Source organism: Schistocerca cancellata, chromosome 4, assembly GCF_023864275.1.
Source record: "Schistocerca cancellata isolate TAMUIC-IGC-003103 chromosome 4, iqSchCanc2.1, whole genome shotgun sequence".
Taxonomy (NCBI): Eukaryota; Metazoa; Arthropoda; class Insecta; order Orthoptera; family Acrididae; genus Schistocerca; species Schistocerca cancellata.
Window position 1 is genome coordinate 835580962 of NC_064629.1, and position 20009 is coordinate 835600970.

At 44.1% G+C, this 20009-nt stretch overlaps 1 protein-coding gene across 1 annotated transcript in view; it reads left to right on the forward strand.

Annotated features, from left to right (window-relative positions):
* Nucleotides 1-20009, forward strand: part of LOC126184908 (putative sodium-coupled neutral amino acid transporter 11) — a 69656-nt gene that overhangs the window by 45358 nt on the left and 4289 nt on the right. The window contains exons 7-8 of the mRNA XM_049927570.1: nt 5667-5828; nt 5932-6188. Of these exons, the coding sequence (XP_049783527.1) occupies nt 5667-5828; nt 5932-6188 (419 nt within the window). The remainder of the gene's footprint in view (nt 1-5666; nt 5829-5931; nt 6189-20009) is intronic.

Genomic DNA, 20009 nt, shown 5'->3' on the forward strand with positions numbered 1-20009 from the left:
TGGGGCATCGCTAATGATGGCGATGCTGGTGCTGGAGTGACTTGAGGCTGCCAAGGCTGAGAGCCATCGCGGTGCGGCGGAATCACATGGGGGGGGGGGGGGGGGGGGGGGGTGGTAGCGTCCCCTGAGAAACCAACACAGGTGCCGGCAATGGGGAAGTCGGTGCCCGAGGGGTCGGAGGGTGGGGGCCCAAACGGGGACGAAGCTGATTTTGGTGACGACGTACCTCCTGATCCCCCGTCTGCAAGGTATAGAGCCGGCGGCCATTTCGGCGCAGGACCACCGCCGGTATCCAACGTGGATTGCGACCAAACCCACGTGCCCAGCCCGACATACCCGGTGGAAAGCCGGGTACTCTGTTTTGCGAAGACTGGCAAGGACCGGGCTGAAGGAGGTGCAGCAGTCCTAGGTTGGCGCCCGTGGAGGAGCTCTGTGGGGCTGCGTTCTCCCATAGGTGTGGTCCGGTATGCCGTCAGGAAAAAGTCAACGTCTCCTGCGCAGGAAATTCGTGCACATACTTTTTCATCTGTGTCTTAAATGTGCGCACCATGCACTCGGCTTCCCCATTTGATTGTGGATGAAAGGGGGAGAACAAACATGCCGAATACTGAAGCGCCTACAAAAATCCTGGAAGGTCTGTGACATAAACTGCCGTCCATTGTCTGAGACCAGGGTGACTGGCAGGCCTTCCACAGAAAAAATTTTTGCTAGTGCCTGGATTACAACCTCTGAAGTGGTTGAGGAGCAGCGAACCACATATGGAAATCGGGAATAAGCATCAATGACAATGAACCAAAAGCCATTGAGAAACGGGCCCGCAAAATTGATGTGAACACGTTCCCATGCCTGGGTTGCAGGCGGCCAGGAAGAGAACGCTGACCTGGGAGATGCCTGTTGGCTCGCACACTGGGAACAGCCTGCCACCAAGTGCTCAATTTCTCTGTCAATACCGGGGCAGTACACATGTCGGCGAGCCAAGGTTTTAGTACGAGAAACACCCCAGTGCCCCTCATGTAATAACGTGAGGACCTCCCTTCGTAAACTTGCAGGAACAACCACGCGAGGAGCTGTATCAACGGTAGCCAGAAGGAGAACTCCTTCCAAGACGGAGAGGCAGTGTCGTAGAACAAAATAATTACGAAGAGGGTCCGAGGCCCAGCTTGGAGCTCGGGATGACGACCCCTGCTGAATGAGGTGAACCCCTTGCCGGAGAACCGGGTCAGCTGCCGTTTCCCTAGCGACTCTAGAACTAGTGATTGGGAAGCTATCAACTGCTTGGTGGGACGCCACATCCAAATGAAAACACATAATCTCCTCTCGATCGAACTTAGGATCCGGGCCCACCGGAAGACGGGAAAGAGTGTCTGCGTTGGCATGCTGTCCGGTAGGGCGAAAATGAATGTCATAATGGTACTTAGAGAGGAACAAGGCCCAGCGCTGTACTCTGTGGGCCGCCCTATCCGGAATCTGAGAGGCGGGGCCAAATAACAATACTAATGGCTTATGGTCAGTGATTAACTGAAACTTCGTGCCATACAAGAAAGGGTGAAACTTCGTAACAGCGTAGACAATGGCCAAAGCCTCTTTTTCCACCTGGGAGTAATGGGCCTGTGCGGGACTAAGAGTTTTAGACGCCAACGCCAGTGGCTGCTCGGAACCATCGGAGTTGCGATGGGCCAGGACCGCCCCTACCCCATACTGCGAAGCATCTGTAGCCAGGACCAACGGCTTATAGGGGCAAAAGTAGCCAAACACGACGCTGACGTGAGGAGGCCTTTCAACGAGGTGAACGCTTGCTCGCATGCAGGTGACCAATCAAAAGGAACGCCCTTGTGCAGAAGGCAGTACAGGGGGCGGGCGATGGTAGAAGCCCTGGGAATGAACTGGTGGTAATATGCAGTCTTGCCTAAAAAAGCTTGTAACTCCTTCAGCGAAGCGGGCCACGGAAGGTCGATGATACCTTGGACCAAACTTCCTAGCGGCTGGACGCCGTGCTGAGAGATTGTGTAGCCCACATACTCAATGGACGGTTGGAAGAAGTTTGACTTACGCAGGTTGAAACGCAAGCCCACGGACCTGAATTTGAGAAAGAGGGTGCGAAGGTTGTGCCATTGTTCCTTCGTGCTGCGGCCCGTGACAATTATGTCGTCCAGGTAATTAATACAATGAGGGATTGTTGACGTGACGTGCTCAAGATAACGCTGGAATATCGCCGGGGCACTGGATATTCCGAAGGCCAACTGCTGGTATTGGTAAAGGCCAAATGGGGTGTTGACAACTCACCAGCCGTTGCGAGTCCTCATCAAGAGGTATCTGATGATAAGCCTCCGAAAGATCGATTTTCGAAAAATGTTGGCCTCCTGCTACGGCGGAGAACAATTCATCAGCACGAGGCAAAGGATAGGTGTCCACCACCAATTGGGAATTAATGGTGGCCTTGAAATCGCCACAAAGACATAATTTTCCCAAGGGTTTCCTGACAATAACGAGGGGCGAAGCCCACTCACTAGAAGAAATGGGAAGAATGACCCCTAGGGCTGTCAGCTGGTAGAGCTCTTCTTTTACCTGAGGGCGGAGAGCCAAGGGGATCTGCCTTGCGCATAGAAAACGCGGGCGAGCCGATGCCTTCAACATTAAGTGAGCTTCAAAGTTTGAAACACGCCCGAGGCCCTCCTCAAAGATATCCAGAAAGTCGGAGATCAGTAGGATCCTCTGTAAACACAATATCAAGTGTGTTTTCTGTCCTTCCAACAAGATCGGGGGACTGTTGGGGAGTATCAAAGACGACCTGGGGTTACGAAAACCAGGAATTTACAATATACCTTGTCAATGTGGTATGTCCTACATTGGCCAGACAAGAACTGTGGAGATCAGGTGCAAAGAACATCAGAGGCACACTAGATCAAGACAGGTGACTAAGTCAGCCATTGCTGAACACTGTCTAGAACTAGATCATGCCATGAAGTATGAGGATACCAAGATTCTAGCACAAACACCCAGATTTTGGGACAGTGTTATAAGAGAATCGATAGAAATTAAAATGGCTGACGATCTTATGAACCGTGACATAAGGTACCAGCTAAGCAGAGCCTGGGATCCGGCTCTGGAATTGTTAAAGGAGCAACGGGGCCAGCTGCAACACTACACAAACAGAAGAACCAGAGACATGGAGATGGAAAATGAGCCCCTGACGGACTGCCAGGCGCACCAGATCGAAGATGGAACAAGCAGAAGTGGGACTGGTGGGCACGGACCACAGAGGGAACATCCAGAGCCGCAGCGGACGAAAAACAGAGCGGCAACGCTCCAACAGGTCGTGGTTTGCGGGCGTGGACTGCAGGGGGAACGCTTGGTACCCCAGACGATAGATGAAACCCCCCAGGAGCGGGTTTGGTGGGCGCGGACCGCAGAGGGAATACCTAGAACCGCAGCGGACAGAAAACGGAGCAGCAACGCTCCAGCAGGTCACAGGGAATGGGTGAGGACCACAGAGGAAGCGCCTGCAGCCGTTGGTGGAGGGGGAAGGTCATAGGCATAAATACTGGACCAGGTCCACTCCAGGAGCAGTCTCAGGTCGCACCTGATGAAGGCCACGAGCTACGTGACCGAAATATCGTGCAAGTATGACGCTGATATCCGGCAGAACACCCGACAACCCAAGATGTCAACAATAAAAGTAATAGGCCGAGTGACTGATTTGTAAGTCACGTCGGTAGTGAATTGACCCAGTAGGGGAATGAACTGTTGACCATAACCGCGTAGACACCGGTAAACTGGCGCCAACGGGGGTGACCCAAGGTCGGAGTAAGTTTGTGCATTCAATAAAGAAACCGCCGCGCCCGTATCTACTTGCAGTTGTAATCGGCGCGACCGGACCGACACCTCGATAAAGAGTTTGTGGGCCGGTGCGTCGTGAGCGTGGCCCGATGAAACTTCGTGAATGTCAACGTCCATGTCCTCTGTAACTGCTTCCTTCGATTCTTTCGAGGCTAAGCGGCAAACTTTAGCAATGTGTCCTTTTTTATTACATTTGCAACAAACGGCCCAACGCTGGGGGCACTCCGACCGATCGTGATGTATATAGCACGACACACAGGACGGTAACAGAGGCCGGCGGCCGGAACTCTGTTTACGTGCCGTGCAGGAGCGGCCATAACGGCCGGATTATACGACTCGCACATCGTCCAACCCGGACGCAGTGGACGCGGCCGCGCCGCCCTGAACTGCCGCGACATCGCACCACGCTTCCAGCTATTGACCCGCTGCGTGAGAGACTTCATATGATTGAGCAATGGACAGGACTTCCTCGAGGGAAGGGTCTTCTAACTGCAGGGCCCGTTGCCGGACCTCCCTATCAGGGGCCAAACGAGCAATGACGTCGCGCACCATAACGTGGGCATACGACTCTCGCGACTGCTCCGTGACAAAATGACACTTGCGACTAAGGCCGTGCAGGGTAGCAGCCCACGCCCAGTAAGACTGATGGGGCTGTTTCTTGCATTGATAGAACTCGACCCTAGCCGCCACAACATGTGTGCGGCGGCGATAATATGAAGACAGTAAGGAACACAATGCGTCAAAAGACAAGGACGAGGGTTCCTGCAACGGCACTAGCTGCCGCAAAACTCGATACAGCGAGGGAGATATCCAAGACAAAAAAAAGCACGACATACCTCCACATCGGCAACATGAAACGCCTGGAAATGCTGCCGAAGGCGATGTTCATACGCGTCGCAATCCTCCGCCGTCTCGTCATGCGGGGGAAAGGGAGGAGGGAACGGTGCTGGAGCAGACGGCGCGGAGAGCAACGCCGGAAGCACCTGTTTCATGGTGGCCATGAGCTCCATCTGCTGCTCAACCAAAACCCGCACTAAATCCTCCATGCCGCGGATAAGCTGCGAAACTGGAACGACGATGCAACACACAAAAGAACGACCCTACTCGTCGCCAATTGCGTAGTAACACGGTTCACGGTTACGTAGCACTTCACTTAGCATAGACCGGGATTGAGTCCCAGGCAGGCCCGATGTTGACTGACTGGGCACGGACCGTGCTGCCTGAGTTGTTGTTGTTGTTGTTGTTGTTGTTGTTGTTGTTGTTGTTACTCCGGCAGAGGTCGCGTCCGAATTCTCGCATGCCCTCTGGCGGACGGGACTCTACTTGTGGCAACTACCGTCCGTGACGCGCCGTGCCGATGTGCGCCTCCCGCGATATTTCTGGTGGCTACTGCAAGGCCTAAACGCGTTTTTGTGCTGGATAACAGTAAAATGAATTGCATAAATGCATTGTGAGAGGATTTCACCCTCTTCTAATTTTATACTTTCCTGAAACAGCAAAAATACAGTTCATGACTATGGATATTAAGGTCAGATAAACAATAAATGGTCCTGTGCATGTGTGTGCCCATATGGTGGTGGGAGTTATTTGAAGCTGTTATAGGAAAATATTTTTGGTACTTTGCAAGACTGTTTAAGTTAATTACTAACACTGAGTTTATAATTTATCTTTTTGTAGTTTTGGTAGTACATGTGGAACACATGTTGTAATAGCACACTGAGTAAAATTTGCTTGTGTTTAAATTTTCTTATGAAGAGTTTCTGATTTAATGCCCTTTACAAGTAGCTAAAAACTTTTAAGATAGTATGTACAGAAAAGTTTCTTTGCAGCATTCATGTGCCACCACAACACTTTCTTGGTGTATAGTTCAATTAAGGATGGTAACCAGCAGCTTTGGAACAAAGTAACTCACATATCTGTTACAACATCCTACATAGTCACACTGTTGTTTGGAATTGCTGGATATGCAACATTTAAGCAGTTTTCACAAGGTAATCGCTGTTAAAAAATGTCTGTTGTGTATGTATATTCTGAAGTTAGATTTTTAAACTCCTGATGACTCAAAATGCTGAACAACATTAAATTTTTTTTTAGGTGATTTGCTGGAAAATTACTGCTGGGATGATGCATTAATAAATGTTGCAAGAGTTATGTTCTGTTTCACCATCCTTCTTACATATCCAATAGAATTTCTTGTAACAAGAGATGTCATTCAAAACATAATGTCAGCATACAGTTTGTGCCTAGATTATCCAAAAGCAGTACACTATGGCTTAACAATCAGCCTTATTTTTTCTACATATCTACTGTCTTTGACAACGGATTGTTTGGGCATTGTCTTGGAACTTAATGTAAGTATGAAAAAAATTCTGTGTGAATAAAATATTTTGTTGTTATACTTTAACTTAAATGTTTAAGATTCTCAGCTGCAAATATTCTTTTTGGTATTGTGTGAAAGATAATTGGTGTGACATAGCCTGTAAGGGTGTGGACAAATACTGTGTTAGAGGTTCAAGCAGGTCAAATAATTCTTTGATGAAAGCATGTATCATTAGAATCAGTGCACCACTTTAGTTTTGTTGATCATGTTGTTCCAAACTGAAAATTTGTAAATGTGGTATGGTTTACCAACCTATACTGATTCTCAAACATCACATGTGATCTCCATGTCTAATAACCCTACCTTAGGATGACTGTAAAGTGTAGTACCATAATATGAATTATATCTGAGGGAGAAACTGAAAATCAAATGATAGTGTAGGATGGCTAAGGAATCTGAAGCAGTATAATTTACTGATAATATTTGTGAGCCAGTGTGACCTGCATCTGTCTTAGCAACTACTTCATAAGTTGGCAGTTTGTTGAAGACCAAAGTGTGAAGACCATTAAACAGAAGAAACAAATACAGGATTTGATTAATGCTTTTGTCAGATAGTGAGACCCGTGAGCAGCATTAGATGTAGGCATCAAGCAACTAGGCTTTTAAACATCACTTTTAAAATCTTTTTTAGAAGTTGGCAGTAAAGAACTGAATTAAAGTACATATTTAAAATCATTAGGAATAGTAGTGCTTTGAGATCAATGAATACTACTTTTGTTTGCCATTGAATATGATGTCTCTTAGAGAATTTGTACTTACACTAGGTGTGCTATATTTCGTAGTGTGTAATGTGTAGAACCTAGTAATCTTAGTGTTAAATAAATTCTTGATTTCAAGGCAATATGGCAACTATTATTAAAAACATACACAATGATCTCATGGAAAAATTCATTGGTCCTATGAGAATGTTTGTCAACAACCTTGTACAACCAGAAGTTATTATACTGCAGAATAATGATAAAGAATAGGCATATAAATTTAGTGTAATGTAATTAACTATGTGGAGAAATGCCATGCTCCATATTTGCAGATTTGACATGGCGCACTTGAATTAGAATTGCTGATTTGTTTGAGAAACAAAATGAAATTCAGTAACAGTTTCAGTATCACTATTGGAGAGCACTGTGAGGGTGTTACAGAATCCTTTTGTAATGCAAGGCAAAGACATTGGAAGAAAAATACCATATTTATGCAGAAGTCAGAATGTACAATTTTGCACATTCTTTGCTGCTTCCACCACATATATTTAACAACATGGAGTTTGACAGAAACAAAAGGGGGGACTGAACTATGTGAAGAGGTGGACAGTCTCCAGTCCCTACTCCCTGTCCTCCAGATTCTGCAAACAATTATTCCTGTCACATACATTTATATTTACGAAGAAAGACTGTTACTGTACAATACAATAGATAGTTAATTGCATGGTACTACAGTTAACATACTGCTGGTACAATTAACTTAGTCATAGTGCCATAACAAAAAGCAGTGTGGAGTCTAGTGTAAATTCAAATTGAATGTGTCACATATGAGCAGTAGCCCATTTGCATCCACTGTGGGCTGCTTGACCTGAAATATTTAATATTTACTTGGACAGGTCAAGTGTGCTTTTGACAAGAGTTTCTTTAAAATGGAGAATATGGATGTGCACGTCCACTGTAACTGGAGAAATGTCACTGTGGATGTTGGTTACGTGTATCTGGAAAGTGTACTTCTATCTGGAGGAATTTAAAAACGTTTAAACTATCTTGCTGTAATATTAGTAATAGCAAAGAAATTTTGTAACTACTGGAGAATTATTTTACCATTTCCAATTTATGTATAAGTTTTGGTGAGGAATGGTTTGTAGGATAACTTCTTTGGTGCAGCATGGAAGAAAAGACATCTTTGTTAGTGTCACCAGTGCCCTTTAAACATAAAATGTGCAACGTGAAAATACAGGCCAAAGCCATAAATATGCTCTGGTCTTTTATTTTATATGCAGTTTTCATTGAAGTACTCATAACATTTTCCCAAAGCAAACTTTGATATAAATTTTTAAATATTTTTTGGAAGAAAGCTCTCCAGTAAATATAAGAACATTCACATGGCACAAGGGGATTGGGTTAAGGCTTGAAGAAATTAAATTGGCAGTCCAACATTTTTACAATGTATTCAGTGCAGAGTGTTGAGAATGTGTATGTGATATGCTGGGTAATAATTCAATGAATTACGGTAATCCGAATCGTTTATAACAACTAAGTCTCAGGCGACTGATGACCTCAGAAGTTAAGTCGCATAGTGCTCAGAGCCAACCAGTCAACTAAGTCTGTTATGTACATGTTTTGCAGGTCATGTACCTGAATCATTGTAATTTTATGGGATAGTCAGTTTGCACACAATTTAACATAATTAAGTTCTGCACATGGGAACATGCCAACCATGTACTGCAACAAAAATTACTTAAAGATAATAACATTAGTAAGTTTATTGTTTATAAGTTTGTGAGAAAGTAATTTTTCCATCATTGTATTAAATGTATGTTGTTGTGTAGCTTGCCATTTCTCAAGTTAACAAATTTTGATTAAGAATAATGGTTGTTTTCATCCAGTATGATAATGAGCATCATTATTCATTTTTGACCAGTGGATTTCTATTTTTACTATAAATTTCACTAGATACATGTGCACTATGAAACTTAACATTCCCATGTTTACAAAGTATTGCACAAGTAACAAATATTTCAATAAAAATATTTCAATAAAAATATTTCATTTACCACCTCAAAAAAATTTGGTCTTACCCAGCAAAGCAGACTGAAGATCTGACAGTAACAGCAACTGATTTAGTCACATGACTAAGTACAGTCACAATCCAGCTTAAAATATTGCCCATTGTTACCAGACAGTGCAAGCATTAAAAGTGATAGAAGAAAATACCTTTGCAGTCAGACATGGCGGCTTGCTATTAACATTAAATTTGTCAATGAGAAGGAGAAAGTGGTGACACTGCAGTCAGAAAAGATGACAGAATGTATGAGCAATCAGTTATAGATGAGTAAATCTGAAAATTATAAAACAGATCATGATACTGAAATGAGTGGAACTGAAGTACCCTGCTTGACAACTGTTAAACACCCCCCCCCCCTCTCTCTCTCTCTCTCTCTCTCTCTCTCTCTCTCTCTCTCTCTCTCTCTCTCTCGGACAGTAGTTATCGCAGGCAGTAATGAATGACTTGAAAGCAGTACATGTGTAATAAGAGGTGGAGTGGTATCTTCGTAATGAAAATGGTGCAGATTTAAACATGTGGCGATAACAGGATAATAGACATAATATCATTAATGTTTGACACACTTCAAACCCCCCCCAATATAAAGGTTGACATTAGATGCTCAGTAAGGAATATGCCCCCCCCCCCCCCCTGGAACATTAAAACACATTTTGCACCTGTCGTCCATGCTGGTTACCAAGCTGTTGATGATGCCTTCAGAATATTACCTCACTCCTCTCTCAAGATTGTTTCCAGTTCTTGTACAGTTCGAAGAGTGAGTGTTCATTGAGAAAAGAGTGCCAAGATCATGCCAGGCACGTTCTATAAGGTTTAGGTCTGGAGAGTATGCAGGCGATTATATATGTTCACTATCTCCACTTCCCAGTGTCTGACACACCAACAGTTCTGTGTGGGCAAGCATTATCTTCCATGATCAGAAAGCTGGGACATAGTGTACCCCTAAACAGACACGACATGATACAGAATAATTTACCTGCAATACTGCTGTGCAGTAACTGTACCTTGTGCAAAGATGTGTGGCAGTGATCCACATTGATGACATTTGTGAACATTACATAGCTCCCTCCTACGCGCCCCCCCTTCCCTCTCCCTCCTTCGTGCCCCCCCTTCCCTCTCCCTCCTTCGTGCCCCCCCTTCCCTCTCCCTCCTTCGTGCCCCCCCTTCCCTCTCCCTCCTTCGTGCACCCCCCTTCCCTCTCCCTCCTTCGTGCCCCCCCCCTTCCCTCTCCCTCCTTCGTGCCCCCCCTTCCCTCTCCCTCCTTCGTGCCCCCCCCTTCCCTCTCCCTCCTTCGTGCCCCCCCTTCCCTCTCCCTCCTTCGTGCCCCCCCTTCCCTCTCCCTCCTTCGTGCCCCCCCTTCCCTCCTCCCTCCTTCGTGCCCACCCCTTCCCTCTCCCTCCTTAGTGCCCCCCCTTCCCTCTCCCTCCTTCGTGCCCCCCCTTCCCTCTCCCTCCTTCGTGCCCCCCCTTCCCTCTCCCTCCTTTGTGCCCCCCCTTCCCTCTCCCTCCTTTGTGCCCCCCCTTCCCTCTCCCTCCTTCGTGCCCCCCCTTCCCTCTCCCTCCTTCGTGCCCCCCCTTCCCTCTCCCTCCTTCGTGCCCCCCCTTCCCTCTCCCTCCTTCGTGCCCCCCCTTCCCTCTCCCTCCTTCGTGCCCCCCCTTCCCTCTCCCTCCTTCGTGCCCCCCCTTCCCTCTCCCTCCTTCGTGCCCCCCCCTTCCCTCTCCCTCCTTCGTGCCCCCCCTTCCCTCTCCCTCCTTCGTGCCCCCCCTTCCCTCTCCCTCCTTCGTGCCCCCCCCTTCCCTCTCCCTCCTTCGTGCCCCCCCTTCCCTCTCCCTCCTTCGTGCCCCCCCTTCCCTCTCCCTCCTTCGTGCCCCCCCTTCCCTCTCCCTCCTTCGTGCCCCCCCTTCCCTCTCCCTCCTTCGTGCCCCCCCCTTCCCTCTCCCTCCTTCGTGCCCCCCCCTTCCCTCTCCCTCCTTCGTGCCCCCCCTTCCCTCTCCCTCCTTCGTGCCCCCCCTTCCCTCTCCCTCCTTCGTGCCCCCCCCTTCCCTCTCCCTCCTTCGTGCCCCCCCCCTTCCCTCTCCCTCCTTCGTGCCCCCCCTTCCCTCTCCCTCCTTCGTGCCCCCCCCTTCCCTCTCCCTCCTTCGTGCCCCCCCCCTTCCCTCTCCCTCCTTCGTGCCCCCCCCCCTTCCCTCTCCCTCCTTCGTGCCCCCCCCCTTCCCTCTCCCTCCTTCGTGCCCCCTCCCCTTCCCTCTCCCTCCTTCGTGCCCCCCCCCTTCCCTCTCCCTCCTTCGTGCCCCCCCCTTCCCTCTCCCTCCTTCGTGCCCCCCCCTTCCCTCTCCCTCCTTCGTGCCCCCCTTCCCTCTCCCTCCTTCGTGCCCCCCCCTTCCCTCTCCCTCCTTCGTGCCCCCCCCTTCCCTCTCCCTCCTTCGTGCCCCCCCTTCCCTCTCCCTCCTTCGTGCCCCCCCCTTCCCTCTCCCTCCTTCGTGCCCCCCCCTTCCCTCTCCCTCCTTCGTGCCCCCCCTTCCCTCTCCCTCCTTCGTGCCCCCCCCTTCCCTCTCCCTCCTTCGTGCCCCCCCTCCCTCTCCCTCCTTCGTGCCCCCCCTCCCTCTCCCTCCTTCGTGCCCCCCCTCCCTCTCCCTCCTTCGTGCCCCCCCTCCCTCTCCCTCCTTCGTGCCCCCCCTCCCTCTCCCTCCTTCGTGCCCCCCCTCCCTCTCCCTCCTTCGTGCCCCCCCTCCCTCTCCCTCCTTCGTGCCCCCCCTCCCTCTCCCTCCTTCGTGCCCCCCCCTCCCTCTCCCTCCTTCGTGCCCCCCTCCCTCTCCCTCCTTCGTGCCCCCCCTCCCTCTCCCTCCTTCGTGCCCCCCCTCCCTCTCCCTCCTTCGTGCCCCCCCTCCCCTCTCCCTCCTTCGTGCCCCCCCTCCCCTCTCCCTCCTTCGTGCCCCCCCCTCCCCTCTCCCTCCTTCGTGCCCCCCCCTCCCCTCTGCCTCCTTCGTGCCCCCCCCTCCCCTCTGCCTCCTTCGCCGCCCCCCCTCCCCTCTGCCTCCTTCGCCGCCCCCCCTCCCCTCTGCCTCCTTCGCCGCCCCCCCCTCCCCTCTGCCTCCTTCGCCGCCCCCCCTCCCCTCTGCCTCGTTCGCGCCCCCCCTTCCCTCTCCCTCAATCCCCTCCTTCCTGCTGCATATTAAATGTGATATCAGTTGCCTTTGTCACCTCATGACACTTCACATCATTTTGGGAATATAAAATTTAATACTCACAAAGTTTCTGTTGAAATTGTTGCTTATAGAAATTAGTAATAAAGTTCACCAGATTCAGCTACTGAGCACTCGTCATCAAAAACAAAAAAAAAAAAAAAAAAAACTAAAGAAGAAGAAGAAGAAGAAGAAAGAAAAGACAGAATCCATAGAGTTAATGTAATAAGAGTTAAAGAAAGCACATACATGTTAGATGGAATTATAACCAGTCAGCTTATTAGAGTAACATATTACAGTAATGATCACACAATATATAAACTGCCTTTTGTGCTTCTGTGTTGGACTTAAAAAAGCAAGATAAATTGAAAGTATATTTCCTTCAAAAACTCCAAATAATTTATATCTACTCACTCATCTGCCTGCCCCCTGCTACACACACACACACACACACACACACACACACACACACACACACACACACACACACCTCATTTGTAATTCAATCTTTATTTGCATAAAGAAAATTATAATCTTACTGTCTATTGACTGTTAGCAAAGTACAAAATTTATTATCTCTGATGTTTTCAATATTATAGAGACCCAGAGGATGGTAGCTTCCAAATTAATGGTGAGAGAATTTTTAGAAAAAAAGACTTAATGAAGCTTTATGAGAACAGTGTATGATTTCCTCAATTGTCATTTAGCTGTTAGGTTTGTCATCAAAAATGTTTCTCAGTTGTTGCTTAAATAAAAAAAAAAAAATTGTCCTTGAACAGTAGTGAGCCAAAAACTGATCTCATTGTGGTTCTATTCCCTCCATCTTCCCAGTCAGTAAACTCTAATCTGTCTCCATATTTAGGACAACTTTTCACATTCCTTTTGTTGAATATGAGATGAATGTTCTTTTATGCACATATAATTTCATAACATTTCAGTTGTAGCAAAGTGTCAGGATACTTATGAATATCCCAGGTGACAGAAATTAGTGTTTTACCCAGTATGTTGTATCAGCAGCAACAATGTTGCACTAATATATATAATCTTTTAGTAATCAATTTAAAAAAAAATTGGTGGTATTATTGATATTTCCTTATGTTTCCCCTAAACTGAAGCTATTTGTACAAATATTTCAGAAAAATTATGTAATAGTGTTGTTTGCAGTGATTTCTGGTTGTAATTTGTACCTCCCATTTGACTTATGTTAGTATGACATACATGTGCAGAGTGAGACTGCTAACTTTGCTGTTCCACTATCATAACATTTTTCAGATGAGGCCTCTTCGAACTGTTCACTTAATATTCATGAAATCACAGTCCCCCGTACCAGAATGTTCTCTAGTGCCAAATAAGCCACGAATATCTGATAACTTATTGTTAATACTTCAGTTTGCGAACTTCAGAGTACACAAATGTCATTAACTTCAACTTGAACAGAATTTGGCATAAAATGACCATCTGGAGAGCGATCATGATGTATGATACTTTTGTCTTGATCCCACAGCATTTTGAATAGAATTACCAATTTTGGCTATGCAATAACTATCTTTGTACTCTACTATAGAAGTACAAGAAAGTAAATTACTAGCTACTACATTAAGAGATTGAAAAGAAATGGCAGAAGTTATAACACTTTCTGTTACACTGCAACAACTTGTAAAGATAGCAAGTCAAAGCTGCCATGCATAATTCTGTCAGTCGTGTGTAGGAGGCAAAGTGATCCTGGACGTGGTCAATGCTTGCATATTGTACAAATAAACATACAAAGTAATGAAAAGAGAATTTGGTAAAGTTCTTTAAAATATTCTCTGTTGCAGATGAGAGAGCAAGATTTAAAAAAAGCAAGATTTTTAAAAAAAAGTAAGATTTTAAAAAAAGTTTAATCGTGTGAAAAGTGTATTAGTCTTCTGACAGCTTTTTGTGATCATTTAAAAAATGAGACGCATGTAAACTGACATAACAAATAATGTGAAGATTTTGCAACCTGCTCCCAAAAGTAGATACCTCAAAATTGTGGAGGAACTAGAAATTTTTGGTGGGAATAAAGATCACCTTGATCCTATTCTTAATGAACAAATTGTCTTCAGCCAAACATTTTATTTCAAAATCTCTGAGGAACTTATTTTCTGACATTTGAGTTCCTAGCAAGAAGCTCTATCGTGCACCGTCGAAGGCTTGCAGATACCGACAGTGCCGCTGTCACCTACAGAGTTTTGTAGATGAATGGCACATGGACCAGTGCACTGCTCCCTGCAGCAATGTCCACTCCCTTGAATATCACAACAAGAACTGTAGCAAAAGAAATGTCACGCAACTAGGAGTAACCTGTGCCATCTCGTGATGGCAGGTGCTCTTCACTACCTTCCCACTATAAATTGTTCTGTTATTTTATTGAAATACTTTTGTAATTTACTTCATTTCATTACTTTGTCTGTTACCATTCATTTTCATTTCTATTACTTGTGTCCTAATCAAAATATGAACTAGAATATGAGAAACAGGGCAGTATGCGTGTTCTCTAAGATTATTCTGTCTTTTTCCTCTATAAGAATCTTTTTAAAGCCTTCAAAATGTATTCAATTTTAGAATGATTTCTGTAATACATTTTTATTTTTAGAACATTTTGATTAACTATGACCAATTTAAACTGTCAGAAAACTAATACATTTTTCATATGATTAAACTTCATTTTTTAAGAAAATCTTACTTTCTTATATACAACAGATATTTTAAAGAACTGTACTGAATTTCCTTTGTTTATTTATTTGTGCATTATCCATGGATTGACCACCTCTCAGGTTGCTTTGCATCCTATATGTAACTGATTGCAGTCTGCATGTCAGTTTTGTTTATTGTTATTTTTGCATGTTACGACCTGTTGTAGTGCAGCAGAATGAGAGGTATATTGTGTTTTTGTTGTAACATTTCACTTGTTTTTAAGCTCTTGCTGTATTAGCTATAATCCGTTCATCATAAGAATAAACGTTATGTAAACAAACATAAACGTGATGATTGGTCAGAAGCCATAGCACACGTACACTGGTGGTGTTAAGCTCTTGGAAGTAGCTCGTACTTATGTATAAGATATCTTATTAATAAGTTATATTACATGAAACTTTGATATCAAATATATTAACAGCCATCAACATTTTTCTTAATCACACTTCAGTTACATTGTTTTTAATTAAAAAATTGTGTACAGTCACAGTCTTTGCAGCATTGTGCTCCGATTGTTGCCCAGCTAATGCACAGAATAAAAATGGCTGAAGCTGCTTTCTGTTCCGTAGTGAAACGCGCGCATGAAACACGGTTAAAAACTGGCAAGCAATATGTTGTTCTTAATGTTTTTCGTAAGTTTACGGAGATAATCAGCTTCTAAGTTTTCTCAGAGATTTCTATACTGCAGTTGATCAATAAACTTATAGTAAATGCGTAGCACAGTTGATAGCAAACAAAAAATTCTGAGTGAAAGGATGATTGATGAACTTGAATAAGTGTCATGGGACTTCCATCTCGAACAAATATAACAACCTAAACTGAACAAAAAAGGTGTAATAGGATGGAAACCAAATGTGGTTATTCGTTTGTTGGCTCAAATCTCCCTAGTATAATTTTTTTTTCCTCGTTAGGTTTGAAATACCTACATCTCGTTGTTATAAAACTCGTGATCTCTTTTGTGAATAATGCAAGTCGTCTTGTTTCTAATTACATACTGGATGCGAAATTCCTGTTTTCATTTCAAATACAAATTCTTAATTATTGACTTTTATGAAAGACTGTTCATAAAAGTTGTTTATATTACAAAAAATAATGATTTAATTTTTTAAGGAAAAAATGAAAAACCAAATCGTTATTACTTGAACCATGTCCATCGTTTTATGCCACAGAGGTAAATAAGTATTGAAGAAACATTAAAAGCAATCATTTTCATAGCATTGAGCACATCATACAAGTGCTGAATTTTTAAATGTGCTACTGTACCATTACAATATAAACCCTACAGAACTGATCTGGAGCCAAGTGGCGGGATTTAGCCCAAGAAGTAACAAGACTGTTAAGCTTCCAGTCGTACTGGAATTAACACACGACGATTTTTCACTCGTCACTGCCGAATGCTGGTGGGATATAGAACGGCTTGTCATAAAAGAGGAGAAAATGCTGAGCCTGGTTGGCTTTGTGGATTCTGTTATTGATATGCTCATTATCAGTGTAGCAGGTGACACTTTCATAACTGAAATGTATTCCCCGGATTTGGATAAGGAAGGAGCTAAGAGTTTATCAGACAACTGACTGTAAGTAATACCTTCAGTGGCTTCAGTATTTAACTAAATGGTGAAGTCCTTCAATACTCCCTTAAGTTACACACAGCTTATGCAGAAAAACAACCCTGTGGTTAAGTCAGGAATTTTCATCGTGTTTTTAATTATGGTAGCTAAAAACGATAATGTGTTGCAGTTTTTGTCTAGTCGTCTAAGGAGCATGTTCTGGGAGATCAGTGTATTATTTCATTCTGCTTAAAAATTCAATGACGTTCAAAGCTGTATTGCTCCTCTGCTTGTCTCTTTTTTTTCGTATGAACTGCTGCTGGCCACGTCACGACAGGCTAGCTGTACCAGCTGACTGACCAGTGGTGTCATAGTTAAATGCGCTGTTGAAGCTGTTGTCCCGCATTATTGCTAAGTCTATGTGCACGTAACCCACAGCACAAAACGTAAACTTATTATCATACTTGACAGTACTCAAAGCTGGGCTGTAGTCCCTCGTGAAACGAAAATCCATTGAGGTTCAAGCGTGGAAGAACATGCAGTGCAATGTTTACATCAGGTTTATTCTTGTGCTGAAAGGATTATAGTAATGTACTTTCTTTTACAATAGTGTCTGAAGATAGCTATTGCGTAGCTAAAACCAATAATTTTATTCCAGAATGTGTGAGATACAGTGAAATAAAAATTAAAGAACAACATGTGAAGTTACCTATTTCAGTGATCTATGTCTACATCTACATCATCACTCTGCTATTCACAGTGAAGTGCCTGGCAGGTGGTTCAGTGAACAACTTTCAAGTTCTCTCTACTGTTCCACTCTTGAACAGCACACAGGAAAAACGAGCACTTAAATTTTTCCATGCGAACCCTGATTTCTCTTATTTCATCATGTTCATTTCTCCCTATGTAGGTGGCTGCCAACAGAATGTTTTCCCAATCTGAGGAGAAAACTGGTGATTGAAATTTCGTGAGAAGATCCTGTCGCAAAGAAAAACGCCTTTGTTTTAATGATTGCCACTCCAATTCACATATCATGTTTGTGACACTATCTCCCCTATTTCACGATAATACAAAACGAGCTGCCCTTCTTTGTACTTTTTCGATGTCATCCATCAGTTCCACGTGATGCGGATCCCACACCGCACAGCAATACACTAGAATAGGGCGGACAAGCGTGGTGTAAACAGTCTCTTTAGTAGGCCTGTTGCACCGTGTAAGTGTTCTGCCAATGACTCAGTCTTTGGTTTGCTCTACCCACAATATTATCTATGTGATCATTCAAATTTAGGTTATTTGTGGTTGTAATCCCTAAGTATTTAGTTTAATTTACAGCCTTCAGATTTGTGTGACTTATTGTGTAATCAGAATTTAGCGGGTTTCTTTTAGTACTCATGTAAACAACTTCACACTTTCCTTTATTCAGGGTCAGTTTGCCACTTCCCACACCATACAGATATCTTATATAAATCATTTTGCAATTTGTTTTTGTCATCTGATGACTTTATAAGGCGGTAAATGACAGCATCATCTGCAAACAATCTAAGATGGCTACTCAGATTGTCTTCTATGTCGTTAATATAGATCAGGAACAATAGAGGGCCTACCTATATCACTTCCTTGGGAAACGCCAGGTATTACTTAAGTTTTACTTGATGACTTCCTGTCTATTACTATAAACTGTGACCTTTCTGACAGGAAATCGCGAATCCAGTCACACAACAGAGGCGATATTCCATAGGCACGCAGTTTGGTTAGAAGACGCTTGTGAGGAACGGTTTGGAAAGCCTTCTGGAAATCTAAAAATATGGAATCAATTTGACATCCCCTGTCCATAGCACTCACTACTACACAAGTATAAAGAGCTAGTTGTGTTTCGCAACAACGATATTTTCTGAATCTGTGCTGACTGTGTGTCAATAAATCGTTTCGTTTGAGGTACTTCATATCTACTACTATGTTTCTCATCTTGGCAGTTGTTCTTGATTGGAATTTAGGAATATTTACTTGATCATCTTTGGTGAAGGAGTTTCGGAAAACAGTGTTTAACAACTCTGCTTTAGTAGCACTGTCATCAGTGACTTCACTGTCATCATGCAGTGAAGGTATTGATTGTGACTTGCCACTGGTGTGCTATATGAATGACCAGAATCTCTCTGGGTTTTCTGCCAGGTTTAGAGACAGAGTTTCATTACGGAAATTATTAAAAGCATCTCGCAGTTAAGTATGCGCTATATTTTGAACTTCTATAAAACTTTGCCAGTCATGGGGATTTTGCGTTCTTTTAAATTTGGCATGCTGTTTTCACTGCTTCTGCAACGACGATCTGACCATTTTCGTGTACCAGGGGGGATCAGTACCAGCACTTATTAATTTATGTGGTATATATCTCTCAATTGGTGTCAATACTATCTCTTTGAAATCATTCCACATCTTTTCTACACTTACATGATCAGATTGGAAGGAATGGAGACACTCTTAAAAAGGCGTTAAGAGCATTTTTGTGAGCTTTCTTAAATAGATACACCTTGCGTTTCTTTTTTATGGTTGTGGGTCTTATGGTATTCAGCCTAGCAGCAACTGCCTTTTGGTTGCTAATCCCTGTATTCGTCAAGATACTCACTGTTTGTCCCACATTATTTGTTGCTAAGAGTTCAATAATGCTTTCGTAACCATTTACACTTAAAGTGGGCTCATGAACTAATTGTTCAAAATCATATTCTGAGAAAGCATTCAATACAATTTCAGGTGACATTTTATTCCTGCTGCCAGCTTTAAATTTATAGTTTTTCTAGTATATTGAGGGCAGCTTGAAGTCACCACCGACTATAACTGTATGAGTGGCGTACCTGTTTGAAATGAGACTCAAGTTTTCTTTGAACTGTTCAGCAACTATATCATCTGAGTTGGGGGGCCGGTAAAACCATCCAATTGTCAAGTATAACCTCTACGCATACTATTTTGTAGGAACTATCTACTTAAATTTCACTACAAGGCAAACTTCTTCTGACAGCAATAAATACTCCACCACCAACTGTATTTAAGCTACCCTTTCTGAACACTGTTAGATCGTTTGGAAAAATTTCGGCTGAACTTACTTCTGGCTTTAGCCAGCTTTCTGTATCTATAAGTGTTTGAACTTCAGTGCCTTCCATTAGGGCTTGGAGCTCTGGTTCTTTCCTAACACAGCTACGACAATTTACAACTATAATACTGATCATTTCTACAACTAACTGTGTTTTACCTGTCCCCTTTTAGACGGGTGCCCCTTCTGTGTTTCCCTGAGGCCCTCTAACCTAAAAAAAACTACACAGTCCCTTCCACACAGCCCTCACTACCCGTGTAGCCACTTATCATTATCATTGTTGTCATCATAAACTGTTACTTCTCCTGACATGGCAGAATTGGATTTAATCCATAATGAGAATTGTTGTCCATTAATAGACGGTCCAGTATACATGTTGGTGTGCCTGCTGCAAGCATCTCCTATTTTGAACTAAACATACATGACTAATTTGACTTTCGTGCATACATTTTTTTGTGCTTCCTTCTGATCAGTGTTCTGTTATAATTTTGGTCACTGTA